Source organism: Pelophylax lessonae (genome assembly GCF_965119305.1).
Source record: "Pelophylax lessonae genome assembly, chromosome: 8".
NCBI classification, from domain to species: Eukaryota; Metazoa; Chordata; class Amphibia; order Anura; family Ranidae; genus Pelophylax; species Pelophylax lessonae.
In genome coordinates, this window is record NC_138775.1 from 250912561 (window position 1) to 250939497 (window position 26937).

Consider the following 26937-nt stretch of genomic DNA (forward strand, 5'->3'; position numbering starts at 1 on the left):
TACTCATAAAGAAGAGCATAAGACACGAGACTTCAGCACCTTATTCACCACATCAAAATGGAACAGCTGAAAGAAACTGGAGAACACTGATAGAGATGGCAAGATGTATGCTAATAGAGAGCAAAGTACCAAAAGAGTTATGGACATATGCAGTGATGACAGCAGCTATGATTCGAAATAGATGTTTTAACAATCGTTTGAAGCAAACGCCATACAACATACTGACAGGGAAGAAACCAGACTTATCAAAAATGAAGATTTTTGGGTCAAAATGTTTTGCATACAAACACGATAAGAAAAAGCTGGATCCAAAATGCACAAAAGGAATTTTTGTAGGATATGACAAAAATAGTCCTTCTTACCTAGTGTATTACCCTGAAACTGGCAAAGTCTTCAAGCACAGACTAGTAAAATTCGTTGAAAAGGATGTAATCGAGAAACAAACTCAGACTGAGCTGTTGGACAATAATGATGATTTCTATGAGGAAAGGAGTGTAATTCCTGTATCAGGTCCAATGACTAATGAGACCCCAGATTCTTTAGAGAAGATTGTAGAGGACAACGATGAAGACCATGGTACAAGATACCCTACAAGAAATAGAAAAACTCCTCAGTATTTAAATGACTATGTACTAGAATCTGTTGGTGATGATCAGGTACTAATGAACATAGATTACTGCTATAGAGCACATGATGTACCTCAGACCTTCAGAGAAGCTATGGAAACACCCCAGTCACAAAGTTGGTTAAATGCAATGAAAGATGAGATGGAGTCACTAAAGGAGAATGATACCTTCAAATTGACCACACTACCAGAAGGCAAACATTCAGTGGGGGGTAGATGGGTGTATGCAATAAAAAGCAATGCAGATGGAACTGAAACGTACAAAGCCAGATTTGTGGCAAAAGGCTATAATCAAGTAAAGGGAACCGACTACATGGAAACTTTTTCTCCAACTGCGAATTTTACTTCATTACGCATTTTGATGCAAATGGCAGCACAATATGATTTAATCTTGCATCAAATGGATGTGAAGACAGCTTACTTGCATGCCCCAATTGATTGTGATATATATATAGACCAACCAGAAGGTTTTGAGATCAAAGATGACACAAATAAAAAGCTAGTTCTCAAACTAAAAAAGTCACTGTATGGTCTTAAGCAATCGGGAAGAAACTGGAACAAGATGCTACATGATTATCTATGTTCAAATGCATTCATACAAAATTCTGTAGACCATTGTGTTTATGTCAAACAGAACAGAGATGAACAAGCAATATTACTAATATGGGTGGATGATCTCATCATTGCTGCAAGCAATGAAAAACTACTCAATGATGTGAAGTCAACACTTGCGACAAAATTCAAAATGAAGGATCTTGGAAAACTGAACTATTTTTTGGGCATTGATTTTAGACAGACTAATGAAACGGTGAAGATGAATCAGAAGAGATACATTTTGAAAATGATAGAAAGATTTGGTATGTCAGATTGTAAACCGAGATCTACTCCTTGTGAACAAAAATTAGATTTCGACGACAAAAGTGAACTTGCAGATGTAAAAAGCTATCAGGAGATAGTAGGCAGTTTGATTTATGTGGCTACGTGTACAAGACCGGATTTGAGTTGGACTATAAGCAAACTGTCCCAACACTTTTCACAACCAAGTGTACAACACATGATCACGGCCAAACACGTACTGAGATATTTGAAAGGAACTGTCAATTTTGAACTATGCTACAGAAAATGTAAAGAAAAGTTAAAACTAGAGGCCTATAGTGATGCCAGTTGGGCCTCAGACCAGATTGATAGGAGAAGCACAACAGGATATTGTTTTAGCCTGACTGAAAATGGACCTCTGATTTCTTGGAAATCAAAGAAACAACCAACAGTTGCACTATCTTCATGTGAAGCTGAATATATAGCATTAGCTGCAACCACACAGGAGAGTCTATATCTTGCACAACTGCTGAGAGAATTGGACAGTGAATGTCAGTTTGAGCCAGTGAAGATTTTTGAAGACAATCAGAGTGCGATAGCTCTCGCAAAGAACCCAGTTTACCATCAAAGATGCAAACATATTGACATTAAATTCCATTTCCTTAGGTCTATTCTGAGTGAAGGCAAGATAGATCTTGAGTATTGTTCTACGGATAAAATGGTAGCTGATGTTATGACTAAACCAATAACAAAGTTTAAGCTTGATAGGTTTGTGAGTTATATTTTTGGAGTATAGAGAGTAAAATGATGTAACTGTACTAAACTATTTTTTCATAAGCAGTATAAGAGCAAGTGGGGGTGTTAAGATATATGACATTTTGTTTATATGCCCTTATACAGCTTATCCATTGATCTACAGTCATATGAATATGTTGTCTGTTTGTTAACCAGGAAGTGTTTAAATAAAGTTGCACTCACTAAAAAAAAAAAAGAGAAAAAAGAGGCAGCAGAAACTGCAGTGTGTGTTCCTGAGAAAACTAAAGCATGGTGCCTGTGTGAGTCTGTCCTCCATCAAAGATCTGCTATAATCCGGTTATCCTATCTCTTAAGTAAAAAATGGCAACAATATGTTTGGGGTCGCTGTCCTACTGTAGAATAAATTTGGGGCCAATCACACACTTCCCTGACGATATGGCATGATGGATAAGTATCTGCCTGTATTTCTCAGCATTGATGACACCATTGATTCTGACCAAATCTCCAACTCCATTTGCAGAAATGCAGCCCCAAACTTGCAAGGATCTTCCACCATTCTTTACTGTTGCCTGCAGTCACCCATTATTGTACTGCTCTCCAGCCCTTCACAAACAAAATACCTCCTGCTACAGCCAAATATTTCACATTTTGACTCATCAGTCCAGAGCACCTGCTGCCATTTTTCTGTACCCCAGTTGAAATGTTTTCATACATAGTTAAGGATGCACTTCTTCCATGAAGACCACTTCTGGCCAGACTTCTCCAGACAGTAAATGGGTGTACCTGGGTCCCACTGGTTTCCACCAGTTCTGTACTGATAGCAATGCCGGTCATTTTCCAAGGGAAGCAAGCATGATGTAAGATGAATCTTTCATCTGCTGCATTAAAGTGGTTGTAAAGTCAGAGGTTTTTTTTATCTTAATGCATTCTTTGGATTAAGATAAAAAGCCTTCTGTGTGCAGCAGCCCCCCCCCCCCCGCAGCCCCCCTAATACTTACCTAAGCCCATTTCTATCCAGCGATGCTGCAGGAGTGTCTCGGCTGCCCGAAACTCTCCCTCCTGATTGGCTGAGATGGCAGCGCAACGCCATTGGCTCCTGTCAATCAAGTTTAGTGAGCCAATCAGAAAAGGGGCCACTTTAAGTTTCCTCGGCTGCGCACTGCATCTATGGTCCTCAACATTCCCATTTCTTTGTGCTTCTTCAAAAGAGCTTGAACAGCACACCTTAAAACTTTGGGCTGCTTTAAAATCTTTGCCAGGGAGAAACCTTGCTGATGCAGTATAACTACTTTGTGTCTTGCTGCTGTGCTCAGTCTTGCTATGGTGTGTGACCTGTGACATGAAACAGCCTTCCAAAACCTCACCTTAGTAGCAGAGTTTGGCCCCTTTCACACGGGCGCACCGCCCGACGGAGTCCGTTCTGCTCAGCGGGGGGATCGACCCGCTGATCCCCGCTGAGCAGGCGGATGCTAGCTCCGTCTCCACTCTGTGTCAGATCCCCGCTGTCCTCTATAGGGAGATCGGATGAGAACGGACCGCCTGTCCGTTCTCATCCGATCCCATCCTCCAGACGGATGGAAAATAGGGTTTCCATCCATCCGGATTTCACGGATGGGATCGGATAGCTGACACCCGCTGCCCCATAGGGATGCATGGAGCATCCGATCAGGTTCGCCTTAAAAACTGACAGGCGGATCGGATCGGATCGCCCGTGTGAAAGGGGCCTTTGTCTGTTCCTCACCCAGTTTTAAGCCTTCTACACAGCTGTTTCTGTTAATGACCGTGTTTCCACCTACATGAAATTGTTGATCATTAGCAGCTGCTTGGTATAATTGGTTAATTATACACCTGACTCCTAATCCTCCAAAATCCCTGATTTTGTGCAAGTGTAAAAAGAGTGCAAGTGTATGAACTGATGCGGGTTTAAAGCCAAAGGGCAGTCACACCAAATTTTGATTTGATTTAGACTTTTCTTCTGTTCGCTTCCTTTTCATTTTGTAAATTGATAAAAATAAAAAAATCAAATATATATTTTGAAAGCATTCTTACTTTACAGCATTTAATTTCACCTGTCTAAAACTGTTGCACAGTACTGTATATCTATTTTATAAATAAGCTTTTGTAAATCGTGGTGAAATTATCACATAAGAAAATAACTTTATATTTAACAAATGTGGAATGATGACTGACCTTTAGGAAGGCTTCGCCCATCACAGAATGTGACTGGTTGGCTGAGCTCACGAGCCACTTCAGGTACAGGTGGATACAGACGCAAGCTCTCCTTAATACACATAGTGGTATACGGCATCTTAGCCAGATCATCCCTGATCAAACAGAAGATAAAATATTAGCACAGATGGTCAACACAAAAGCATTTTGATGATTTTCAGTTTAGATAGAAAAACCCCTCTCTGCTTAGGCCCACGCTGTGGTAACTCTGACAAAAACCAGATTCCTACAAGATTGTTAAAAACAGTTAAAAACAAATGTTACAGTCTGCAACCATAACAACCCTATCAGATCTCTGACTGCAGCTAACCCCTGATTGGCGGTTTCATATATGCCTCTCCTCTGTTCTACGGAATAAAAATAGATAAAGAATTGTTGTATTATTGGTCTCATTGTAATACACGATTTCACCAGCAGGTAGCACTGAAATTTGGATATTTATATCTCCTATTTTCAGGAAAAGCTGCCAAAAGATAGGCCCACTTTGTGTGCTACAAAAGGTCTATCATAAGGCATAGCATGATGGCGTTGATTACTCCATACTGCTAAGTGACTGAGGATGCTGTCAACAAAAATACATTTTTTTGGGCTCTGTGAACAAACCAAACATCCCTCCTTAAAACACAAAAAGTGACCAGCGCTATGGAATATCTTAAATATGAATAAAATATGGATACAGGTGTGAGCTGCCACAAACCCAACCCTGAAGAACAGGGGTGCAATGGGGTGCAATATATGGAAGGAAGAAGGAAGGTTTGTATAAGGCGCTACCTGTTTGAGCAGTGTTTCAAAACAAAGGGGGGTAGAAAACCCCCCCACAAATTATGTGTGCACAAGAAAGATTGTCTCAGTGGTAAGTGAAGTGCTAAAGAGACTAGTGAAGGGGGTGGATTGACATACACCCCCTGAGAATAAAGTGCTCAGTGCAGAATAAATAGTATAAATGGCTACTCATATAAAATTATTAGATAAGAAAAGTGCACAAAGTGTCATAAAACATTTAATGCCTGATGGCGGTGCCAGTAAAAACACACATATATATACAATAATAGTGAACAATAGTGTCAATGACAATAGGCAAATTAGTATAAAAACCACCTTACAAGTGCTATTAAAAACGTGAATGGGTGATTTTTAAAAGGTGAGATAGTGGTGAGTAATGAGCCTGACACAGTGAAACCAATAGGTAACACGCTCACCCTATTTCCCTCTTCTGGGCCAGGTGTGTATGGTAGATAGGAGGAGGAGGAGATTGTAGGTCCAGGGCAGTGCCGTATCGCAAAAAATGGCCTGTTCATTTAGGGGATAAAAGAAGTGGTTAAACCAGCAATAAACATGGTAATAAAAATCATAATAGTAAGTTCTTACCATTCCACGGTGTTCCGATCTCCCAGCACCTCTCTAATCTCCTCCCGACATTTTTCCTGATGTTCTGGATATTTGGCCATACAGTAGAATATCCAGGAGATCCCACTGGCCGTTGTATCGTGTCCCTCAAACATGAAGGTGTCCACCTCTGCACGCAGGTCCTCATCACACAAACCCTGACCGTTCTCATCCTACAAATATATACATGACTTGTTACATAGTTACATAGTTACATAGTAGGTGAGGTTGAATAAAGACAATAGTCCATCCAGTTCAACCTGTGTAGGTGTGTGTGGCTGTAATCATCTCACATACCCCTGAATGTTCTGATCCTTGAGATGTAAGTCTAAGAGTCTTTTGAAAGCCACCATACTACCCGCAGAAACCACCTCTTGTGGTAGAGAATTCCACAATCTTGTAGCCCTAACAGTAAAGAACCCCCCACGTTGCCTGAGGTTAAAACGCTTCTCCTCTAATCGCATTGTATGCCCTCGAGTCCTCATGCAATCCCTTCGAATGAACAGCTTTTTTTCTAAGCTGGGATCCCCATTAAGATATTTATAAATTGCTATCATGTCCCCCCTCAGACGTCTCTTCTCCAGGGAGAATAAATCGAGCGATTGTAGACGCTCTTCATAGTCAAGGTCCTCCAATCCCCTAATTAGTTTAGTTGCCCTTCTCTGGACTCTCTCCAGCTCCAACACATCCCTCCTGAGGCCTGGCGACCAGAACTGGACAGAATACTCCAGATGCGACGGACCAGAGTTTTATAAAGTGGAAGGATTATAGTCTTATCTCTGGAATACATCCCTTTCTTTATGCATGCTAATATTCTGCTGGCTTTGGCAGCTGCCGCTTGACATTGCATGCTGTTGCCTAATCTATCATCAACCAAGACTCCCAGATCCTTCTCCATTTTTGATTCCCCCAGGGGTTCCCCTCCTAAAGTGTATTGTGCTTTTATGTTTTTAGTCCCCAAGTGCAAAACCTTACACTTCTCCACGTTAAACCTCATTTGCCATGTCGTTGCCCACTCTGTAATTTTGTCCAGGTCATTCTGTAGGATATCTGCTTCATGCTGTGCAGTTATTGCCCTGGCCAATTTTGTGTCATCTGCAAAAACTGATAACGCACTACTGATCCCGTCCTCAATGCTGTTTATGAATAAATTGAACAAGGTTGGTCCCAGGACTGAGCCCTGGGGCACCCCGCTTACAACCTCAGACCAGTCTGAGTATTCGCTGTTTATTACCACCCTTTGGACACGCCCTTTAAGCCAATTCCGTATCCAAGAGCAAACTCTGCGGTCGATGCCTGCAGACCTTATTTTATAAATTAAGCGCTTGTGGGGACCTGTATCAAACGCCTTAGCGAAATCCAAGTACACCACATCCACTGGTCTCCCCCTATCTAGCTCACAGCTCACCTCCTCGTAGAATGCTAAGAGATTGGTTTGACAAGAACGCCCATTTGTAAACCCGTGCTGATTACTGCTGATGATGTTGTTGTCTTTAGCAAACTCTACGATATAGTCCCTTATCATCCCCTCCAGAAGTTTACATACTATTGATGTCAAACTGACAGGCCTATAATTTCCCGGGACATGCCTCTGGCCCTTTTTGAATATCGGAATCACGTTAGCTTTCTTCCAATCCCCTGGTACATCTCCTGTCCTAATACTGTCAGCAAAGATCAGGAACAATGGTCTAGATATAACCTTACTAAGTTCCTTGAGTACTCTCGGATGTACGCCATCCGGGCCTGGTGATTTGTTTATGTTAAGTTTATCCAGCCTTTCCCTGATTTCACCCTCTGTTAGCCATAGTGGCAAGTCCTGTGTATTACTACTAACCATACAGTCATGGTCAGTGTACCCCTCCGTTTCCTGTGTAAAGACTGACGAGAAAAAAGCATTCAGCACGGTTTCTTTTTCAGTGTCCTCTGTAACCATCCCCCCATCATCGCTAATTATGTGTACAATATGCTCTGCCCTAGTTTTTTTGCTGTTGATATATTTAAAGAATTTCTTTGGGTTTTTTTTTACTATCCTCCGCTATTTGTCTCTCAAAGTTGATTTTAGCCATCTTGATTTCGTGTTTACACTTCTTATTTGCCTCCTTGTATTGCTCGAAAGCCGATACTGTGCCCTCTGATTTATATTTCATGAAGGCCAATTTTTTTCCCCTAATAAGTTTTTTAATGCTACGGTTTAGCCAGCCAGGTTTGGCTTTGTCTCTTCTAAATTTATTTCCCATAGGAATGCACTGCAAGATGCCTTTGCCTAATATGTTCCTGAAGCATTCGCATTTTTCCTCTGTGGTCAGTGATCCCAGGGTTTGGTCCCAGTTTACCCTTTCCATCAAGGAGTATAATTTTGGAAAGTTTGCCCTTCTGAAGTTTAGGGTTCTTATGTTCCCCACTTGCCTTGTTATATTGTTATTTACACTAAATGTGATCATCCTGTGATCGCTAGAGCCCAGGTTGTCCTGGACTACTACCTCCGAGATTAGGTCTGGGTCATTAGTGATCAATAGATCCAGGACTGCATTTTCTCTAGTCGGAGAGTCCACCAACTGTGACATGTAATTATCCAGTAAGGTTTCTGTGAATAGGCGGGCCTTCTGTGAGTGTGTAGTCCCCTCATCCCAGTCAATGTCGGGATAATTGAAGTCCCCTAATATGATGACTGATCCCAATTTTGCCACTTTACTCATTAGTGCTAAGAATTCCAGCTCTACCTCCTCCCCTTGGTTAGGTGGCCTATAGCAAACCCCCACAATTACTTTCCCCTTTTCTCCTTCCCTATGGAGTTCAACCCACACAGATTCTAACTCCATACTCCATACTTATCCCTTCCGTAATGCTTTTTTTTCCCAATATTTGAAATTTAATCCAAGTCAAATAGCTAAATACACCATGGGAATACATCATTGTACACTGTCTTATCTTCCAAAGAATTTGTAATTCTGTTCAGCCATTTTTGTGATTCCTATACCTCTAACAGGCAGCACATCCAGGAGGGTCACACAACTCTCTTTCCTAGGCTGGCCATACCCTGCCTTTCCTAGGCTAGGCCCTTGCACTATATAGTTGAAGGTAAAACTAAAGGAAATTGAATAAGAAAATTGTACAATGTATGGCCAGCTTTAGAGTTATGGATAACAGGGGTGAAGACTCCCCACCCTCAGTCTGCTCATTGCATAATAAGCCCCGGTTCACATTATGAATCGCACAGGAACACGCTGCACATTCCTGTGAAATTGACATACAATTCAGTGCAGTGCGATGTGAGCCCATTCATTTTGAATGGGCTCAAATCGCACTGCATAGAAGCAAAAGTAGTGAATGCCCTACTTTTGTAAAGGCACTGCAACCTGATCGCATTGTACTTTTGTACCATGTAATCTGGTACATGCAAACGCACTGCATTTGGGTCTTGGGATGTTGTTAACGTTTAAACCCAGTGCAGGAAACGTGCATGGAACGCAGGTTTCCTGCACCACTTTTTAGTGTGAACCTAGTGTAAGGGAAACAAAACACATAGGCAACTCATTAGCTTTCCTTAACCAATTCAGCTCTGGAAGGTTTTACCCCCTTAATGACCAGGCCATTTTTTGTGATTCGGCACTGCGTTACTTTAACAAAAAATTGCGCGGTCCTGCGACACTGTAACGAAATACAATTGATGTCCCTTTTTCTCCACAAATAGAGCTTCCTTTTGGTGGTATTTGATCACTTCTGCGTTTTTTAGATTTTGCGCTATAAACAAAACAAGAGCGACAATTTTGAAAAAATAAAATATTTTTTACTTTCTACTGTAAAACATTCCCAATAAAAAATTTTTTAAAAAAATCATATTTTTTTTATCAGTTTAGGCCAATTTGTATTTTGCTACATATTTTTGGTAAAAAAAAAATCCCAAAAAGTGTATTTTAATTGGTTTGCGCAAAAGTTATAGCGTTTACAAACTACGGGATAGATTTTTGGACTTTTTATTTATTCTTTTTGTTTTTATTAGTAATGGCAGCGATCAGCGATTTTTAGCGGGACTGCGACATTACGGCGGACAGATCGGACCCCTAACAGACATTTTTTACACTTTTTGGGGACCAGTGACACTAATTCAGTAATCAGTGCTAAATAATATGCACTGTTACTGTATAAATGACACTGCCAGGGAAGGGGTTAACACTGGGGGTGATCAAAGGGGTTAATGTATGCCTAACTGTGCTTACTCACTGCACTGTGGGGGGGGGGGGGGGCTTTGTGAAAGGCACAGGCTTAGCTGAAACTCCTGATCTCTCTCTGCCTGTGTGACAGAAGACTTGCCTGCTTTGTTTACATAAGCAGGCGGGTCTTCTGTCAGTTTCTCTGATGATGGCGGGAGGCCGGCGGCGATCGCCGTGGCTCCTCCCGTGGGCTGCCTCCCGCTGTGTCTAACCACAGTGGGAGTGCGGCGCACTGCCGAGACCACGTGCACGAGATCACGTAGATCTACGTGATTTTGCGCAGCCGAGCCGCCCTGCCGCATTAAATCTGCGTGGGGTGGTCGGCAAGTGGTTAAACTGCTTACTTCTATCAGGATGTTCCTTGGAAGCACATTTGCATACAGCAAACCACGACTAGCTCCTAGTTCTGATCTTCCCTCTCAGTCTGAGCTGCTGTGCAGGGATGGAATGCACAACTGCATTCATTACAGACAACCATATAGCGCCAAGTTATGCAGTGCTTTTAAATACTGTACATTCACATCAGTCCCATGCAAACTCATGCAAGCAGCACGAGCCAATGCCAATTCATTGCAGATAGTACCCGAGCCAGGGGTCAAACCAAGGACCCCAGTGCTGCCAGCCTTGAACTGTTGCGTTCAGATTAAACCCATTGCTAAAGGACATAGACCCAAACCTGAAATGAAGACAGACATTGTTTTTGTTTTATCCAGCTGCATTTACTCTGTGCAGCTTATAACATACAAGTGAAATATATAGCACCAACATGTCAGAAATGTTTTTTAAAAATTCAAAAACAGAATCACTGAGTTGAAAAAAGGATTATCCCCCTCCTAAAAATGACTTGTACACTCAATGGGGTACAGCTAATCACCTTCTCAATGCCACACAAAGCCATGTGACTTTCAACTGTGATCAGCTATGGCCATTTTGATTAGCATAAAAGCATGAAAATAGCTTTCCTGGAGCATCTCAGTCCCTGCTAGTGCAAACTGACGCAAACCATCAACTATGGGTGGTAATGCACTGTCGCCGCGATCTCTGGGATGAAGTTGTGGACAGGCACAAGTCAGGAGATGGATACAAAAAAAAAATATTCAAAGGCTTTCTCAATGCCTAGAAGCACAGTGAAGTATTTTATTAAAGTGATTGTAAAGAAAAGATTAAAAAAAAAAAAAAAACATTTCATACTTACCTGCTCTGTGCAGTGGTTTTGCATACAGCAGGTCCAAACCTCCCATTCTCAGGTCCCCCACAGGTGCTCTGAGCCCCTCTCCCCTGGAAAGTGCCCCCATAGCAAGCCCCTTGCTGTGGGGGTACGTAGGCGTGCTCGCTCCCAAACCGGCTCTCTGCATCCATAAGACACAGAGAGAGTGGCTCAGCTACACCCCTGCCTCACTGGCTCTGATTGTCAGCAGCGGGAGCCAATGGCTCCTGCTGCTGCATCTCAGCCAATCAGGAGGAAGAGACCCGGGAGAGCTTCAGGTCTCATGCACATCGCTGGTTTGAAATCGGGCTTAGGTAAGTATTAGGGGTGGCTGAGGGGGGAGTTGCACACTGAAGGTTTTTACCTTCGGGCATAAAGGTTAAAAACCTTCAGCCTCAGTCTTTACAACCACTTTAGGAAGAGGAAGGTATTTGGTACAACATAGACCCTCCTAGATCAGGAAGTCACTCCAAACTGGATGAAAGAGGAGGAAACTGTTCAGAGAGGCTCCCTAGAGGCCTATAGCAACTCCAAAGCAGTTGCAGGAATTTATGACAAAGTGTGGTCATTGTGTGCATGTGACAACAATGTCACAAATTCTCCACAAATGTGGCTTGTATGGGAGGGATGCAAGAAAAAAGTCACTCCTCAAGAAAGGCCACATGCAGTCATGACTGAGCTTTGCCAAAACACACCTTAAAGATTCTGAAGCCACATAAAAAAAGTTGTTATGGTCAGATGAGACTAAAATTGAATTATTTGCCCTCAACACCAAACTTTATACAGTTGTGCTCATAAGTTTACATACCCTGGCAGAATTTATGATTTCTTGGCCATTTTTTTGAAAATATGATTGATAACACAAAAACTTTTCTTTAACTCGTGGTTAGTGTTTGGCTGAAGCCATTTCTTATCAATCTACTGTGTTTACTCTTTTTAAATCATAATGACAACAGAAACTACCCATATGACCCTGATCAAAAGTTTACATACCCTGGTGATTTTGGCCTGATAACAAGCACACAAGTTGACACAAAGGGGTTTGAATGGCTATTAAAGGTAACCATCCTCACATGTGACCTGTTTGCCTGTAATTAGTGTGTTTGTATAAAAGGTCAATGAGTTTCTGGACTCCTGACAGACCCTTGCATCTTTCATCCAGTGCTGCACTGACGTTTCTGGATTCTGAGTCATGGGGAAAGCAAAAGAATTGTGAAAGGATCTGCGGGAAAAGGTAGTTGAACTGTATAAAACAGGAAAGGGATATAAAAAGATATCCAAAGAATTGAGAATGCCAATCAGCAGTGTTCAAACTCTAATCAAGAAATTAGAAAAATGAGGGGTTCTGTTGAAACCAAACCACGGTCGGGTAGACCAACTAAGATTTCAGCCACAACTGCCAGGAAAATTGTTCGGGATGCAAAGAAAAACCCACAAATTTCTTCAGGTGAAATACAGGACTTTCTGAAAACATGTGGTGTGGCTGCACAATAAGGAGGCACTTGAAAGATGGTGTCAGGAGACTAGCCAGAGGAGAGTTGCCCGTAGGCCTGGCATGGTGGCCAATTTCCAATATGGCCGCACTCGCACAAATGCACGCACATGTATTGCGAACGCACGTTCACTATGGCAAAGACGTGTGTGTGCTGGCTCACACAATGCTTGTCAGATCTTGGCGCCCTCTGGCCTTTAAAAGAGGGACTGCAGCACATGGACATTGCTGACTGATCTTCAGCTTCCTGTTTCCTGTTCTTGTGTGTGTGCTTATGCTTCTGATCATCTGTTACCGACCCGGCCTGCCTTTGGATACCTCTTGTTATTCCCCCAGCTCTGACCTCGGATAGCCCACGGATCTGCTCTTGCCTCTTGTCCTGTGTATGACTTCGGCTTGCCTGACTACGTCCCTGCTCTTCTGTCTGCTGACCACTGGCTTACTGACTTTGGCATCCATCTCTGACTACGTTTCCTGCTTCACCCTGTCTGCTGTGATCCACCTTGGTGCCTACCTGCAGTACCCAGCCTGCTGTACCCACCTGCAGTACTTACCTGTTGCTCCAGCCTGCAATACCTATTTGCCATATCCAGCTTACTGGAGCCACTACAACCTGTTTCCTGCTGTGTGCAGTCTGCACCATCATCAGCTCCACTGGGTCCTACTGCTCACCTCATCTGGTATCCACCTGCGGAGAGATCTCCACACCTGCATCTCTCATCCGTGGCACAGCCTGCAATCCCTGCTTCTTTGGGCTTCGTGTTCCCTGTTTCCACCTTCAGGGACACCGAGCACCTAGCCGCAAGGAGAGCCCTCTCAGCATTTCGGCTTCAGGACCAGGTACGTGACAGTATCAGTCAGCCAAAAGATGTCTGAAGCCGACAGAGGTGCGTCTCCATTAGAAGCTCTGTGCCAACAAGTCGCAGCCATCACGCAAGCCATAACAAATCTGCAAGAAGACTATGATCAATTGGAAGGTCGTCTGCAGAGTCTATACACTACTCCTTTTCCTACCGACCAGAACCCGGAAAATACAGCCCCAGCCTCAGCTTCTGCTGCCTATAAACGCACAGCTGTCGCACCAACGATAGTGGTACCTCCACCCAAACCAAGGGTCCCCATACCTGAACGTTTCTCTGGGGACCGAAGAAAGTTCAGGGCTTTTAAAAACGCTTGCCAGTTGTATCTAGCTCTGCAACCACAGACTTTTTCTCTTGAAACCGTTAAGGTTGGCTTTGTCATTTCTCTGCTCACAGATGAACCACAATCCTGGGCCCATTATCTTTTGGAGCAAAAGAACCCGGTCCTCAACTCAGTCTCAGCTTTCTTCAAAACTATGTCGCAACTTTATGACGACCCCCAGCGAATGGCCACGGCCGAGGCAGCCCTACACACACTACAACAAGGGTGCCGGCCTGTTGAGGACTATACAGCTGAATTCTACAAATGGTCAGCAGACACCGGCTGGAATGAGGCCGCATTAAAGTACCAGTTTCGGCTCGGCCTATCTGAAGCACTTAAAGACGAGCTGAGTCGTGTCGACACCCCTGCCACTCTGGAACACCTTATCAAACTGTCCATCCAGCTTGATCGCCGACTGCGGGAGAGACGATCCGAACGAATTCAGTCCTCCAGACCTACCTGGATGCTACCCAGAGTTCCCCCAGCAATCCACTCTACGCCTGTTACCTCTTCTTCCTCAACACCCCTAGAGGGAGAACCAATCCAGATTGGACTGATGCATTCTGCCCTAACTCCAGAAGAAAGGACACGCCGTCGGCAAGCCAACCTTTGCCTCTACTGTGGAGGGGCTGGACATTTTCTTTGTAATTGCCCTGTGAGACCCAGTAAGCCCCGGCTTCCTGGCCCTGCCTACTCTCCAGTCACCGGGATTCACCCAGCTCACCTACTTCTACCCATCTCACTACAGGTGGCGGATAGGGAAATCAAGTTTCAGGCCATAATTGACTCCGGTGCTTGCAGTTGCTTCCTAGATCTTGCTCCAAGAAATTTAGCATTCCGCTTAGACCTAAAAGACTGAGCCTTACTGTTCACCTGGCAGATGGCACCATCCCCACATCGGGGCCCGTCACCCAAGAGACTGAACCTGTTATGACTATAACTGACTCTGAACATCAGGAATTCCTGTGCTTCGATGTCCTTCGCTCCCCCATATTTCCTGTGATATTGGGCATCCCCTGGCTGCGAGCCCATAACCCCAGGATTGACTGGTCTAAGGGGGAGATCATATTTTCCTCTGCCTACTGCCGCCAACATTGTTTTGTACCTGAGTCCCTGAGCTCTTCCAGTTGCATGACCATCCAATCAGTATCGGATAACAGTCAGCTTGTCCCATCCAGCTACCACAACTTTCTAGACGTGTTTGATAAGAGGAGAGCCGATGTCTTGCCTCCGCATCGGCCCTATGATTGTCCCATAGAATTGCTGCCAGGTGCAGAAATTCCCTTTGGCCGGATATTCCCGTTATCCGAGGTGGAATTGGAAGCTCTACGTCTCTACATTGACGAAAATCTAAACAAAGGATTTATTCGTCCATCCTCTTCCCCAGCAGGCGCGGGGATCTTCTTTGTTGAAAAGAAGGACCACACACTTAGGCCCAATGTGGACTACAGAGAATTAAATAAAATTACTATTAAAAATCGATATCCACTTCCCCTAGTACCAGAACTTTTTCAAAGATTTAGGACTGCCCAAGTTTTCACAAAACTAGATCTCCGGGGTGCTTATAATTTAGTCCGGATTAGAGAGGGGGATGAGTGGAAGACAGCTTTCCGAACCCGTTTCGGACATTTTGAGTATCTTGTCATGCCCTTTGGACTGTGTAATGCCCCGGCAACTTTCCAGCATTTTGTAAATGACATCTTTAGAGAATACCTGGATCACTTTCTGATTGTGTATCTTGACGATATTCTTATTTTCTCTGCATCACTCGAACTACACCGTGTACATGTGAAGAAAGTCTTATCTACACTTAGAAAACATGGACTCTATGCTAAAGCAGAGAAATGTGAGTTCGAGAAACAAGCCATCCAATTCCTGGGGTTGATAATATCCACCAATGGAATCGCCATGGACCCCCAGAAGGTGTCTTCTATTCTTGAGTGGCCTGCTCCAGTGGATAAAAAAGGAATCCAAAGATTTGTAGGATTCGCTAATTTCTACAGAAGGTTCATCAGAGGGTTCTCAGCCATCATTGCCCCCATCACTCAATTGACACGACAACACTCTCGATTTCAGTGGTCTCAGGAGGCCCAGGAAGCCTTTGATAAACTTAAAGCCCTGTTCACTTCTGCTCCAGTATTACAGCACCCAGAACCCACTCTACCCTACGTCCTGGAGGTAGACGCCTCGGAAGTGGCTACTGGAGCAATCTTATCACAGCGCCAAGGGCCTAAAGCTTTGCTCCACCCAGTAGCCTTCTTTTCAAGAAAATTAAGTCAAGCAGAAAAGAATTATGATGCCGGTGACCGGGAGCTGTTGGCCATCAAGGCGGCTTTAGAAGAGTGGCGATATCTGCTGGAGGGTGCAGCCCACCCTGTGATGATCTTTACCGATCACAAAAATTTGGAATACCTCAGGACTGCCAAACGGCTTAGACCCCGGCAAGCACGGTGGGCCCTGTTTTTCTCCCGTTTTAACTTTCACATAACCTATCGGCCGGGGTCCAAGAATAGCAAAGCTGACGCTCTCTCTCGAATGTTCCCGGAAACTCCTGAAGTAGCATCTTCCAGCACAATCCTGTCCTCCCAAAATTTTTTACTAATACTACCTAATCTAAAGTCAGCCATACAGCTAGCATCTGCCCAATGCCTGGAAACTGAAGTTTCAGCTTTAAGGAAGCAAGATGGATTCTTCTGGCATAACGATAAAATTTTTGTACCACAAGAGACCAGGACTTTAGTCCTTAAAGCATGCCATGATCATCAGCTAGCCGGTCATTTTGGGGTACACAAGACCATCGAACTTGTCCAACGTTCCTTCTGGTGGCCAGGCTTGAGCCAGGACTGCAAAGATTATGTTGGTTCCTGCACAACTTGCCTCCGCAGCAAAGGGAGTAACACTAAAGCCTGGGGCCTGTTAAGACCATTACCGGTCCCGGACCTTCCCTGGAAAATGCTGTCCATGGACTTCATTGTGGATCTACCCCCTTCTGAGGGATTCACTTCCATTTTTGTAATAGTAGACCGATTGTCTAAAATGTCACATTTTGTACCGATGGTGGGCACTCCCTCTGCCGCAGACACCGCCCATGCCTTTATAAAGGAAATAGTAAGGCTCCATGGTCTGCCCAGAAACATAGTCTCTGACAGAGGAGTACAATTTACCTCCAGGTTCTGGAGAACTCTTTGTAGAGCCTTAGACATTGACGTCTGCCTATCCTCGGCCTACCACCCCCAAAGCAACGGCCAGACGGAAAGAACCAATCAAACCTTGGAACAGTACCTTCGATGCTTTTCCACTTTCTCACAAGATAATTGGGTATCTCTGTTACCCTGTGCCGAATTTGCCTATAACAATTCAGTTCATGCTGCCACCAACCAGACTCCATTCTGGGCCAACTATGGGTACCATCCATCCTTTCTACCTGACGTGTTGCCTGAAAGTCCTGTGCCCGCAGTTCAAGACAGATTAACCTCCATCTTAACCAACTATCAGGTTCTTCAGGAAGCCATTTCAAAAGCTCAGGAGGATTATAAAAGGTACTATGATAAGAAGAGGAGGGGGAATCCAGTTTTGAAAGTTGGAGACAGGGTCTGGCTATCTACGGCTAATTTGAAACTCCCTTGCCCTTCACGAAAGCTGGGTCCAAGGTTCATTGGGCCATTTGAGATAAGGAGAGTGATAAACCCTGTGGCCTTTGAACTGAAACTTCCACAATCTTATAAAATCCACCCGGTTTTTCATGTGTCTCTTCTGAAACCTGCCTCTTCAGACCGTTTTCCGGGAAGAGAAGACCCACCACCACCACCACCGGTTACAGTGGGCGAAGATACTGAATTTGAGGTAGAAACAATTCTTGATTGCAGGAAGAGAGGAAGGCAAACTCAATATCTTGTCAGATGGAAAGGTTACCCCCCTGAAGAGAATTCTTGGGAGCCCGAAGGGAATATTCATGCTCCCAGATTGTTGCTGGAGTTCTTCAACAGAAACCCTGAAAAGGTATCGCGTTTGGGCATCCGGAGGCTGCCCGTAGGGGGGGGGGCACTGTCAGGAGACTAGCCAGAGGAGAGTTGCCCGTAGGCCTGGCATGGTGGCCAATTTCCAATATGGCCGCACTCGCACAAATGCACGCACACGTATTGCGAACGCACGTTCACTATGGCAAAGACGTGTGTGTGCTGGCTCACACAATGCTTGTCAGATCTTGGCGCCCTCTGGCCTTTAAAAGAGGGACTGCAGCACATGGACATTGCTGACTGATCTTCAGCTTCCTGTTTCCTGTTCTTGTGTGTGTGCTTATGCTTCTGATCATCTGTTACCGACCCGGCCTGCCTTTGGATACCTCTTGTTATTCCCCCAGCTCTGACCTCGGATAGCCCACGGATCTGCTCTTGCCTCTTGTCCTGTGTATGACTTCGGCTTGCCTGACTACGTCCCTGCTCTTCTGTCTGCTGACCACTGGCTTACTGACTTTGGCATCCATCTGTGACTACGTTTCCTGCTTCACCCTGTCTGCTGTGATCCACCTTGGTGCCTACCTGCAGTACCCAGCCTGCTGTACCCACCTGCAGTACTTACCTGTTGCTCCAGCCTGCAATACCTATTTGCCATATCCAGCTTACTGGAGCCACTACAACCTGTTTCCTGCTGTGTGCAGTCTGCACCATCATCAGCTCCACTGGGTCCTACTGCTCACCTCATCTGGTATCCACCTGCGGAGAGATCTCCACACCTGCATCTCTCATCCGTGGCACAGCCTGCAATCCCTGCTTCTTTGGGCTTCGTGTTCCCTGTTTCCACCTTCAGGGACACCGAGCACCTAGCCGCAAGGAGAGCCCTCTCAGCATTTCGGCTTCAGGACCAGGTACGTGACAGATGGGCTGCATGATCGGGTCGCCAGAAGAAAGCCATTACTAAGCAAATGCCACAAAGTATCCCACTTACAATACACCAAACAGCGCAGAGACAAACCTCAAACCTTATGGCATAGTCATTTGGAGTGATGAGAACAAAATTGAGCTTTTTGGCCACAACCATAAATGCTACATTTTGAGAGGAGTCAACAAGGCCTATGATGAAAGGTACACCATTCCTACTGTGAAACACGGAGGTGGATCGCTGATGTTTTGGGAATGTGTGAGCTACAAAGCCACAGGAAATTTGGTCAGAATTGATGGCAAGATGAATGCAATATGCAGTATGTTATCAAAAAATACTGGAGGAAAATTTGAGCATGGGCCTTCCTTTGACATTCCAACATGACAATGATCCTCATTCCTCATGATCCTCTGTCATTGGCTACAGCAGAATAAAGTGAAGGTTCTGGAGTGGCCATCTCAGTCTGCTGACCTCAATATCATTGAGCCACTCTGGGGAGATCTCAAACTTGCAGTTCATGCAAGACAGCCCAAGAATTTACAGGAACTGGAGGCTTTTGCCAGGAAGAATGGGCAGCTTTACCATCTGAGAAGATAAAGAGCCTCATCCACAAATACCACAAAATACTTCAAGCTGTCATTGATGTTAAAGGGTGCAATACACGGTATTAAGAACGGGAGTATGTAAACTTTTGATCAGGGTCATTTGGTTAGTTTCTGTTGTCATTATGATTTACATTTCAATAGGTTTTTATTTGGTTTTAAGTGCAAATCAAAGATACAATATAAAATAACAGATAAGTAGCTGTCAAAAAGTATAACAGTACAGTATGGATAAGGGATTCGGGGACGCAGCCCCTCAGGGAACACACAAAAATAACATATCCCACTAAGCAACCCTTAACCCACTATGCCCCATACTGAGGCGGCCCGAGGCAGACCAGGCTGTCAGGGGGGGGGGGGAGCGAACACCCGGGCCCCAACCCACCACCACACCACCGGAAACAACGGGGCCACAGGAAGCGGTGTGTGGAAAAAAAAAACCTGAAGATGTCCCAAGGGGGTTAATTCCGTCAAGTGCCCGAACCCCAGGGATAAAGGGGCCACGAAAGAAGTGACAAAGGAAAGAGAAGGAAACAGAGAGAGGTGGAAAATGGAAAGGAAAATGGCGAGAAAAGATGGGGTCCAGGATCAATAGGGGGGGGAGGGATTGGCGTCCAGGTCAGTTATGGGGGAGCACAGCTGTCATGACTTTCCCCCTAATTGTGAGCCCTCAAGGGAATAGCTGCAGATCACCTAGATCCCGCCAGATATCTCATCCAGGGGTCCCAGGTCTTTTCAAAGAGGGTAAGCTTATCCTGGAGGATGGCCACCATGCGCTCATTTACCATAATCCAAGTCAGCTTAGCCTTAAGCAACTCAAACAATATCACCGGGGACCGCCAGGAACGGCTATGGTGATCTTGGCTGCCGTAAATATGAAGGTGACCAACCGCTTTGTATATTTAGGGGCTTGATCAATCGGTTTGCCTAACAACGCCTGTATAGGGGATTTAACCAAGTTGACATTCATGAGCGAGTAGATAAAATTGTTGTCATTATGATTTAAAAAGAGTAAACACAGTTGATTGATAATACATGGCTTCAGCCAAACACTAACCATGAGTGAAAGAAAAGTTTTTGTGTTATCATTCATATTCTCTGAAAAACAGCCAAGAAATCATAAATTCTGCCAGGGTATGTAAACTTATGAGCACAACTGTACCTGGCGAAAATCCATTACAGCTCAGTATCCAAATAACACCATTCCTACAGTAAAGCATGGAGGTGATAATATCCTGTTATGGGGGTGTTTCTCTGTAGCAAGGACTGGAGCACTTGTCAGGATAGAAGGAAAAATACATGGGGCAAAATACTGTCAAATTCTTGAGAAAAATCTGCTGCCCTCTGCCAGAATGTTGTCAATGGGAAGAAGGTTTACCTTCCAACATGACAATGACCCAAAGCACACAGGAAACATGAGCACACAGTGGTTAAAGGAGAAAAAGGTGGACTAGTCAGAGCCAAGACTTAAACCCCATTGAAAATCTGTGGAATGACTTGAAGACTGCAGTCCACAAACAGTCACCATCAAATTTAACTAAACTTGAGCAGTTCTGCAAAAAAGAGTGGGCAAATATTGCAAAGTCTAGATGTGCAAAGTTAGTAGAGACATATCCCAACAGACTAAAGGTTGTAATTAACTGCTTGCCTACCGTATACTGTAAATATACGGCGGCAAGGCGGCTTTCCTGCGCAGGACCACGTACTTAGTATGTGATCCCGCACTTCTGGGTCCGGTGACCTGTTTCGCTGTCATTGGACTCAATGGAAGCCAATCAGCGGGTCCAGCAGACTCAGTGCACGCTGGGACTTGCTGATCGTTCGGGACACAAGCAGAATGGCAGTCTGCCTATGTAAACAAGGCAGGCTGCCGTTCTCTCAGTAGGGAAGGTATTGATTAGGAATCGACCGATTATCGTCAAAGCCGATATATCGAGGGTAGATATGCACTTTCCCCGATATATCGGAATCGGCCCCCGCTCGGCTGTCATTACATGGAGCGGGAGGCGACGTTCCCCCCCCCCCCTCCCGCGGCTCGACCGGGTCTCCCGTCCTACCGGGAGACCTGGGCAACCAGCCTGCATGGCCGCCAAAGACCTGATCAAAGCCCCATTTGGCTCTGATCAGGTCTTCATGCAGAAACCCGGAAGTGATGTCATGACATCACTTCCGGGTACTGGCGCCAGATTAAAAAAAATTACAGCATTCCAAACAGCCAAACTTGGAGTTTTGAATGCTTTTAAGTGCAGAGGAGAGGTTTGGGGTCTTTTAGACCCCCAGATCCCTCCACAAGAATACCTGTGAAGTAAAAAATAAAAAGTTTTATAAATGCAAATGGCAAAAAATGGCCTGGTCTTGAAGGTGGGTAAACTTTCCGAAGCTGAAGTGGTTAAAGCAGAAGGTGGTTCAACAAAATACTGACACGAGGGGGTGGATCCTTTTTCCAACTCTGCGATTCTGTTTTTGATTTTTTTTTTTGACATGTTGGTGTTATATCACTCAGTAAATACAGCTGGATCAAATACAAAACTGTCTGTCTTAATTTCAGGCTGCAAAGCAACAAAATGTTATTATTTTCAAAGGGGGGGGGGTGATTCTTTTCAATACCCAGTGTACATGCATACTTTATTAAAAACAAACCAAAAAGAAATGCTGCATTCCTAAACATTTGATGGACATTTTATACAAAAAAATTGAATGTATAACATAACATAACTTGTGCGGTAGCCTTAGTTGGCAAAATCACGTTCTCCTCTTATTAAGGCAGTCTTATATGTGACTGTGTAATTCCTTCAAAAGCATAAGGTAGAAATGAGCATAGGTTTTATTGTTAGAATATAATGTTAGAATATAAACAGTATGTGACTACATCAAAAGGTAAAATAGATTACCTTAGCACAGAGAAGAATATCAAGGAAGTCCAAATGTCTCTTCTGATGGATCTTTTCTAGCTCATTTTTTTCCTTAAGTGATTCTTTTCTTTCCTTAATGACTTTATCTGGAAGGATATGCAGGAAACACATTATAATTGGTGATGAGGCCTGACAAGAAGAGGAAAAGGGTAACACCTGGTACCACTGGTCTCACGATTCGATTACGATTATCATGTGAATGATTATCGATGCATCACGATTACTGCCCACCAGTGGCGGCCGGTGCGTTGGGGGCGCAGGGGCGCCGCCCCCCCATCCATGTGTCCGGCCCCCTAATCTACATACGGGGCGCCAGACGCATGGAGTTTAATGGGGCATTTTTTTTTTTTTTAATCACCTGATTAGAGCCAGAGGCTCTAATAGGCTTCAGCAAAGGGTGGACCCGGGGCGCAGAGCAGTGAGCCCCGAGCCCACCCATTGTGTGACAATAGCGAATGAAAATTTGCTATTGTCACACGGATCCTCCTCCTGGCCAATCAGGAAGCCGGTCCTCCCGCTTCCTGATTGGCCGAAAGGCAAACCCCATGCCATTGGCCGAGGAGGAGGCTGGAGGACTGAGGACTCGAGGAGACACCGGGGGACTGAGGAGAAGCCGCCGCTGCCTGAGGTAAGTGCACTGGTCTGGGGGGGGGGGGGCACGCTTACGCTGTTCACTCTGCATTGAAAGGGGGCACACTGGCATCTCTGCATTGAAAGGGGGCACGCTGGCATCTCTGCATTGAAAGGGGGCACACTGGCATCTCTGCATTGAAAGGGGGCACGCTGGCATCTCTGCATTGAAAGGGGGCACGCTGGCATCTCTGCATTTAAAGGGGGCACGCTGGCATCTCTGCATTTAAAGGGGGCACACTGGCATCTCTGCATTTAAAGGGGGCACGCTGGTCACTGCATTGAAAGGGGGCACACCGATCTCTGTGCATTGAAAGGGGGCACGCTGGTATCTCTGCATTGAAAGGGGGCACGCTGGCATCTCTGCATTGAAAGGGGGCACGATGATCTCTGCATTGAAGGGGGCACGCTGGTATCTCTGCATTGAAAGGGGGCACGCTGGTCACTGCATTGAAAGGGGGCACGCTGGTCACTGCATTGAAAGGGGGCACGCTGATCTCTGTGCATTGAAAGGGGGCACGCTGGTATCTCTGCATTGAAAGGGGGCACGCTGGTCACTGCATTGAAAGGGGGCACGCTGGTCACTGCATTGAAAGGGGGCACGCTGGCATCTCTGCATTGAAAGGGGGCATAATGATCTCTGCATTGAAGGGGCACGCTGGTATCTCTGCATTAAAAGGGGGCAAGCTGGCAACTCTGCATTGAAAGGGGGCACGCTGGTTTCTCTGCATTGAAAGGGGGCACGCTGGTCACTGCATTGAAAGGGGGCACGCTGATCTCTGTGCATTGAAAGGGGGCACGCTGATCTCTGTGCATTGAAAGGGGGCATGCTGATCTCTGTGCATTGAAAGGGGGCATGCTGATCTCTGTGCATTGAAAGGGGGCACGCTGGTCCCTGTGCATTGAAAGGGGACAAGCTGGTCTCTGTGCATTGAAAGGGGGCACGCTGGTCTCTGTGCATTGAAAGGGGGCACGCTGGTCTCTGTTTTCTCGGTTTTCTGTTTGCGCCCCCCAAAAAATTTTGAGAACCAGCCGCCACTGCTGCCCACAGCCCCCCCATTGACATAACACAGCCCCCCCATTGACATAACACAGCCCCCCATTGACATAACACAGCCAATTTACATTATATAGCAGCCTCCCCCCCTGCACTTCACAGGAAAGCCCTGCTTGCTGCGCCGCACTCAAAAGTTTAAACAAATTAGTGTCAGTGACTCCGTTTCAGGGACACTTCCAGTGTGTAAGGGTTAATATAAACTGATGTCTGAGTGATTACCTTATTCTCTCCAGTATTTTCATGGTCAGTCTGCACTCGTGCACTCGGCCGGCGGGGAGGAGGTTTCCATCCGTCTGGATTTCACGGACCACATCAGATCGGAGAGCAGCGGGTGTCAGCGGAGATGTCACCGCTGACATCCGCTACTCCATAGATGTGCATGGAGCATCCGATCCGGTCCGCCTGAAAAAATTGACAGGTGAACCTGATTGGAAAGCCCGTGTGAAAGGGGCCGTACTGTTTGGCTATGGGACAGGATATGAAGTGAACAAAAAAAACTGACAAAAGGTTATTACCCTCCCTTAGCCCCGACTCACACTGATGCGATGCGGGAAACCCTGTGATTCAGTTCCTGCCGGTTCCCGCATCACACCAGAATTGCACAGTGGTTCACACAAAGGTTTGCAAATCACTGGGGGTGTCAATGTAAGGTTAATGGCACCTCCGGATTACTTTGCAGATCTCAGTGTGAACTGTGAAATGGTGCAGGAATAGGATTGCTTAGGTGTAAACGTGAACCAAAAAAAAGGGTCTTGCACCATTTTGGTGCGAATGTGATGCGATTTTAGCCATACAGTTTGTATGACTAAAATCGCATCGCACAGACATTGCATGTGATCTGCACAGCAATGCGGTGCGAATCACATGCGATGTCTGGCATCGCACTAGTGTGAATCGGCACTTATTCCATCCAAAATAAAAAAAAAAACTTTGCCTCTAGTTCTTCTTTAACCAGTTGCCGACCGCCTCCTGTATATTAACTGCGGCAGGCTGGCTCGTACAGGCAAAAATACGTAGATCCACGTCGCTTGCCTGGGAGGAGCTAGGGGACGAGCGTGTGCTGCAGATGGCGCGCTCCTACCCCGATCGTCAGCGGGGAAGCCGATGAGGGTGTCAGGCAGCTCTTATTGCTGCCTGACACCCACGATCTCTCCCCGCTGAGAGAGAAGGACGGTCGGCTGTTGTAAACACAGCTGACCGTTCTTCTCCCTGGGATGATCACAGAGCCCATGTGATCCTGCTATATAGGATCACATGTCTCTATGGTCAGTTCAGAAGCCCAACCCCCATACAGTTAGAATCACTCCCCTAGGGTAACATTTAACCCCTTGATCACCTATACTGTTAACCCCTTCCCTGCCAGTGTCATTATTACAGTAACAGTGCATATTTTTAGCACTGAATACTGTAGTAATGTCACTGGTACCCCCAAAAGTGTCAAAAATGTCAGTTAGGAGTCTGATCTGTCAGCCACAAGGTCGCAGTCCCACAAAAAATGGCAGATTGCCGCCATTACTAGTAAAAGAAAAAAAAAACATTAAAAATGATATAAATCTTTCCCGTGGTTAGTAGACGCGATAACCTTTGCGCAAACCAATCAAAATATGCTTTTTTTTACCAAAAAAAATTTAGCAAAAACCAAATTGGCCTAAAATGTTAAAAAATTTTGATTTTTAATTTTTTTTTTGAGAATGTCATATAGCAGAATGTGAAAAATGTATATATTTTTTTCAAAATTGTCGCTCTTTTTTTGTTTATAGCGCAAAAAAAAAAAACCGCACAGGTGATCAAATACCACCAAAAGAAAGCTCTATTTGTGGGAAAAAGGACGTCAATTCTATTTGGGTAAAGCGTCGCACGACTGCGCAATTGTGCGTTAAAGTACCGCAGTGCAAAATCGCAAAATAGGCCCTGGTCAGGAAGGGGGCAAATCCTTCCGGTCTTAAAGTGGTTAAGCTATCTTGATTTGCAAATCTGTGTTGAACCTGATTCAGTTCAAACTGGCCAGATGTATATGGACAGCAGGCTGACCTGTGTGCTGATGTGCTGTCCTCAGAGCTCTTCTGTAGCGGAATCCATGAGGACTTAGGTGGAAGATTAAATCACTGTGGTAAGGTAGGCAGGTGAATCTGTAATTTGCCAGGTAGGAGAGATCATATACTGCTTTGATGTAGGCGCTTTCACTGAGAAAAGTAAAAAGGAAATATGAATGCAGTAAAACAATACTTTGCACCTGAAAAGCAACCCCTGAGATGATTGCTGCTGTATTAGTACAATTTACAAACAACAGAAAATTCCCCAGCGCATTTACCACCTAGCCTGCAAGAAAACTAAACTGACCCTGTCAAACAATTCACCTTAACAACAGAGGTTTTAGTTGCACACATTTGCAAATACACTATATTGTCAAAATTATTGGGACGCCTGCCTTTACACGCACATGAACTTTCTTGGCATCCCAGTCTTAGTCTGTAGGGTTCAATATTGAGTTGGCCCATCCTTTACAGCTATAACAGCTTCAACTCTTCTGGCAAGGCTGTCCACAAGGTTTAGGAGTGTGTTTTTGGGAATGTTTGAACAGTTTGACAGTTTTGGGATGGCCCCTTCCTGTTACAACATGACTGTGCATCAGTGCAGAAAGCAAGGTCCATAAAGACATGAATAAGCTAGTTTGGGATGTTTTTTTTTTTTGTTTTTTATTTTTAATAAATTTGCAAAGATTTCAAATTAACTTTTTTCACGTTGTGAATATAGGCTATTGTTTATAGAATTTTGAGGAAAATAATGAATTTAATCAATTTTGGAATAAGGCTGTAAAATAACAAAATGTGGAAAAAGTGAAGTGCTGTGCTGTGCTGTGCTGTGAATACTTTCCGGATGCACTGTACCTTTAACTTGGCTGTGAATTAGAACCAGGAAAAAGACACAAGGTTGTTTAGTGGTAATGGACTTCA

General features: G+C 44.9%; 1 protein-coding gene across 1 annotated transcript in view; it reads right to left on the reverse strand.

Moving 5' to 3' along the window:
• The window catches only part of LOC309561367 (cytochrome P450 4B1-like), an 81072-nt gene that overhangs the window by 29249 nt on the left and 24886 nt on the right, over positions 1-26937 (reverse strand). The window contains exons 6-9 of the mRNA XM_082265247.1: positions 26015-26166; positions 22276-22382; positions 5795-5985; positions 4388-4521 (exon numbers count right to left, since the gene is read on the reverse strand). Of these exons, the coding sequence (XP_082121373.1) occupies positions 4388-4521; positions 5795-5985; positions 22276-22382; positions 26015-26166 (584 nt within the window). The remainder of the gene's footprint in view (positions 1-4387; positions 4522-5794; positions 5986-22275; positions 22383-26014; positions 26167-26937) is intronic.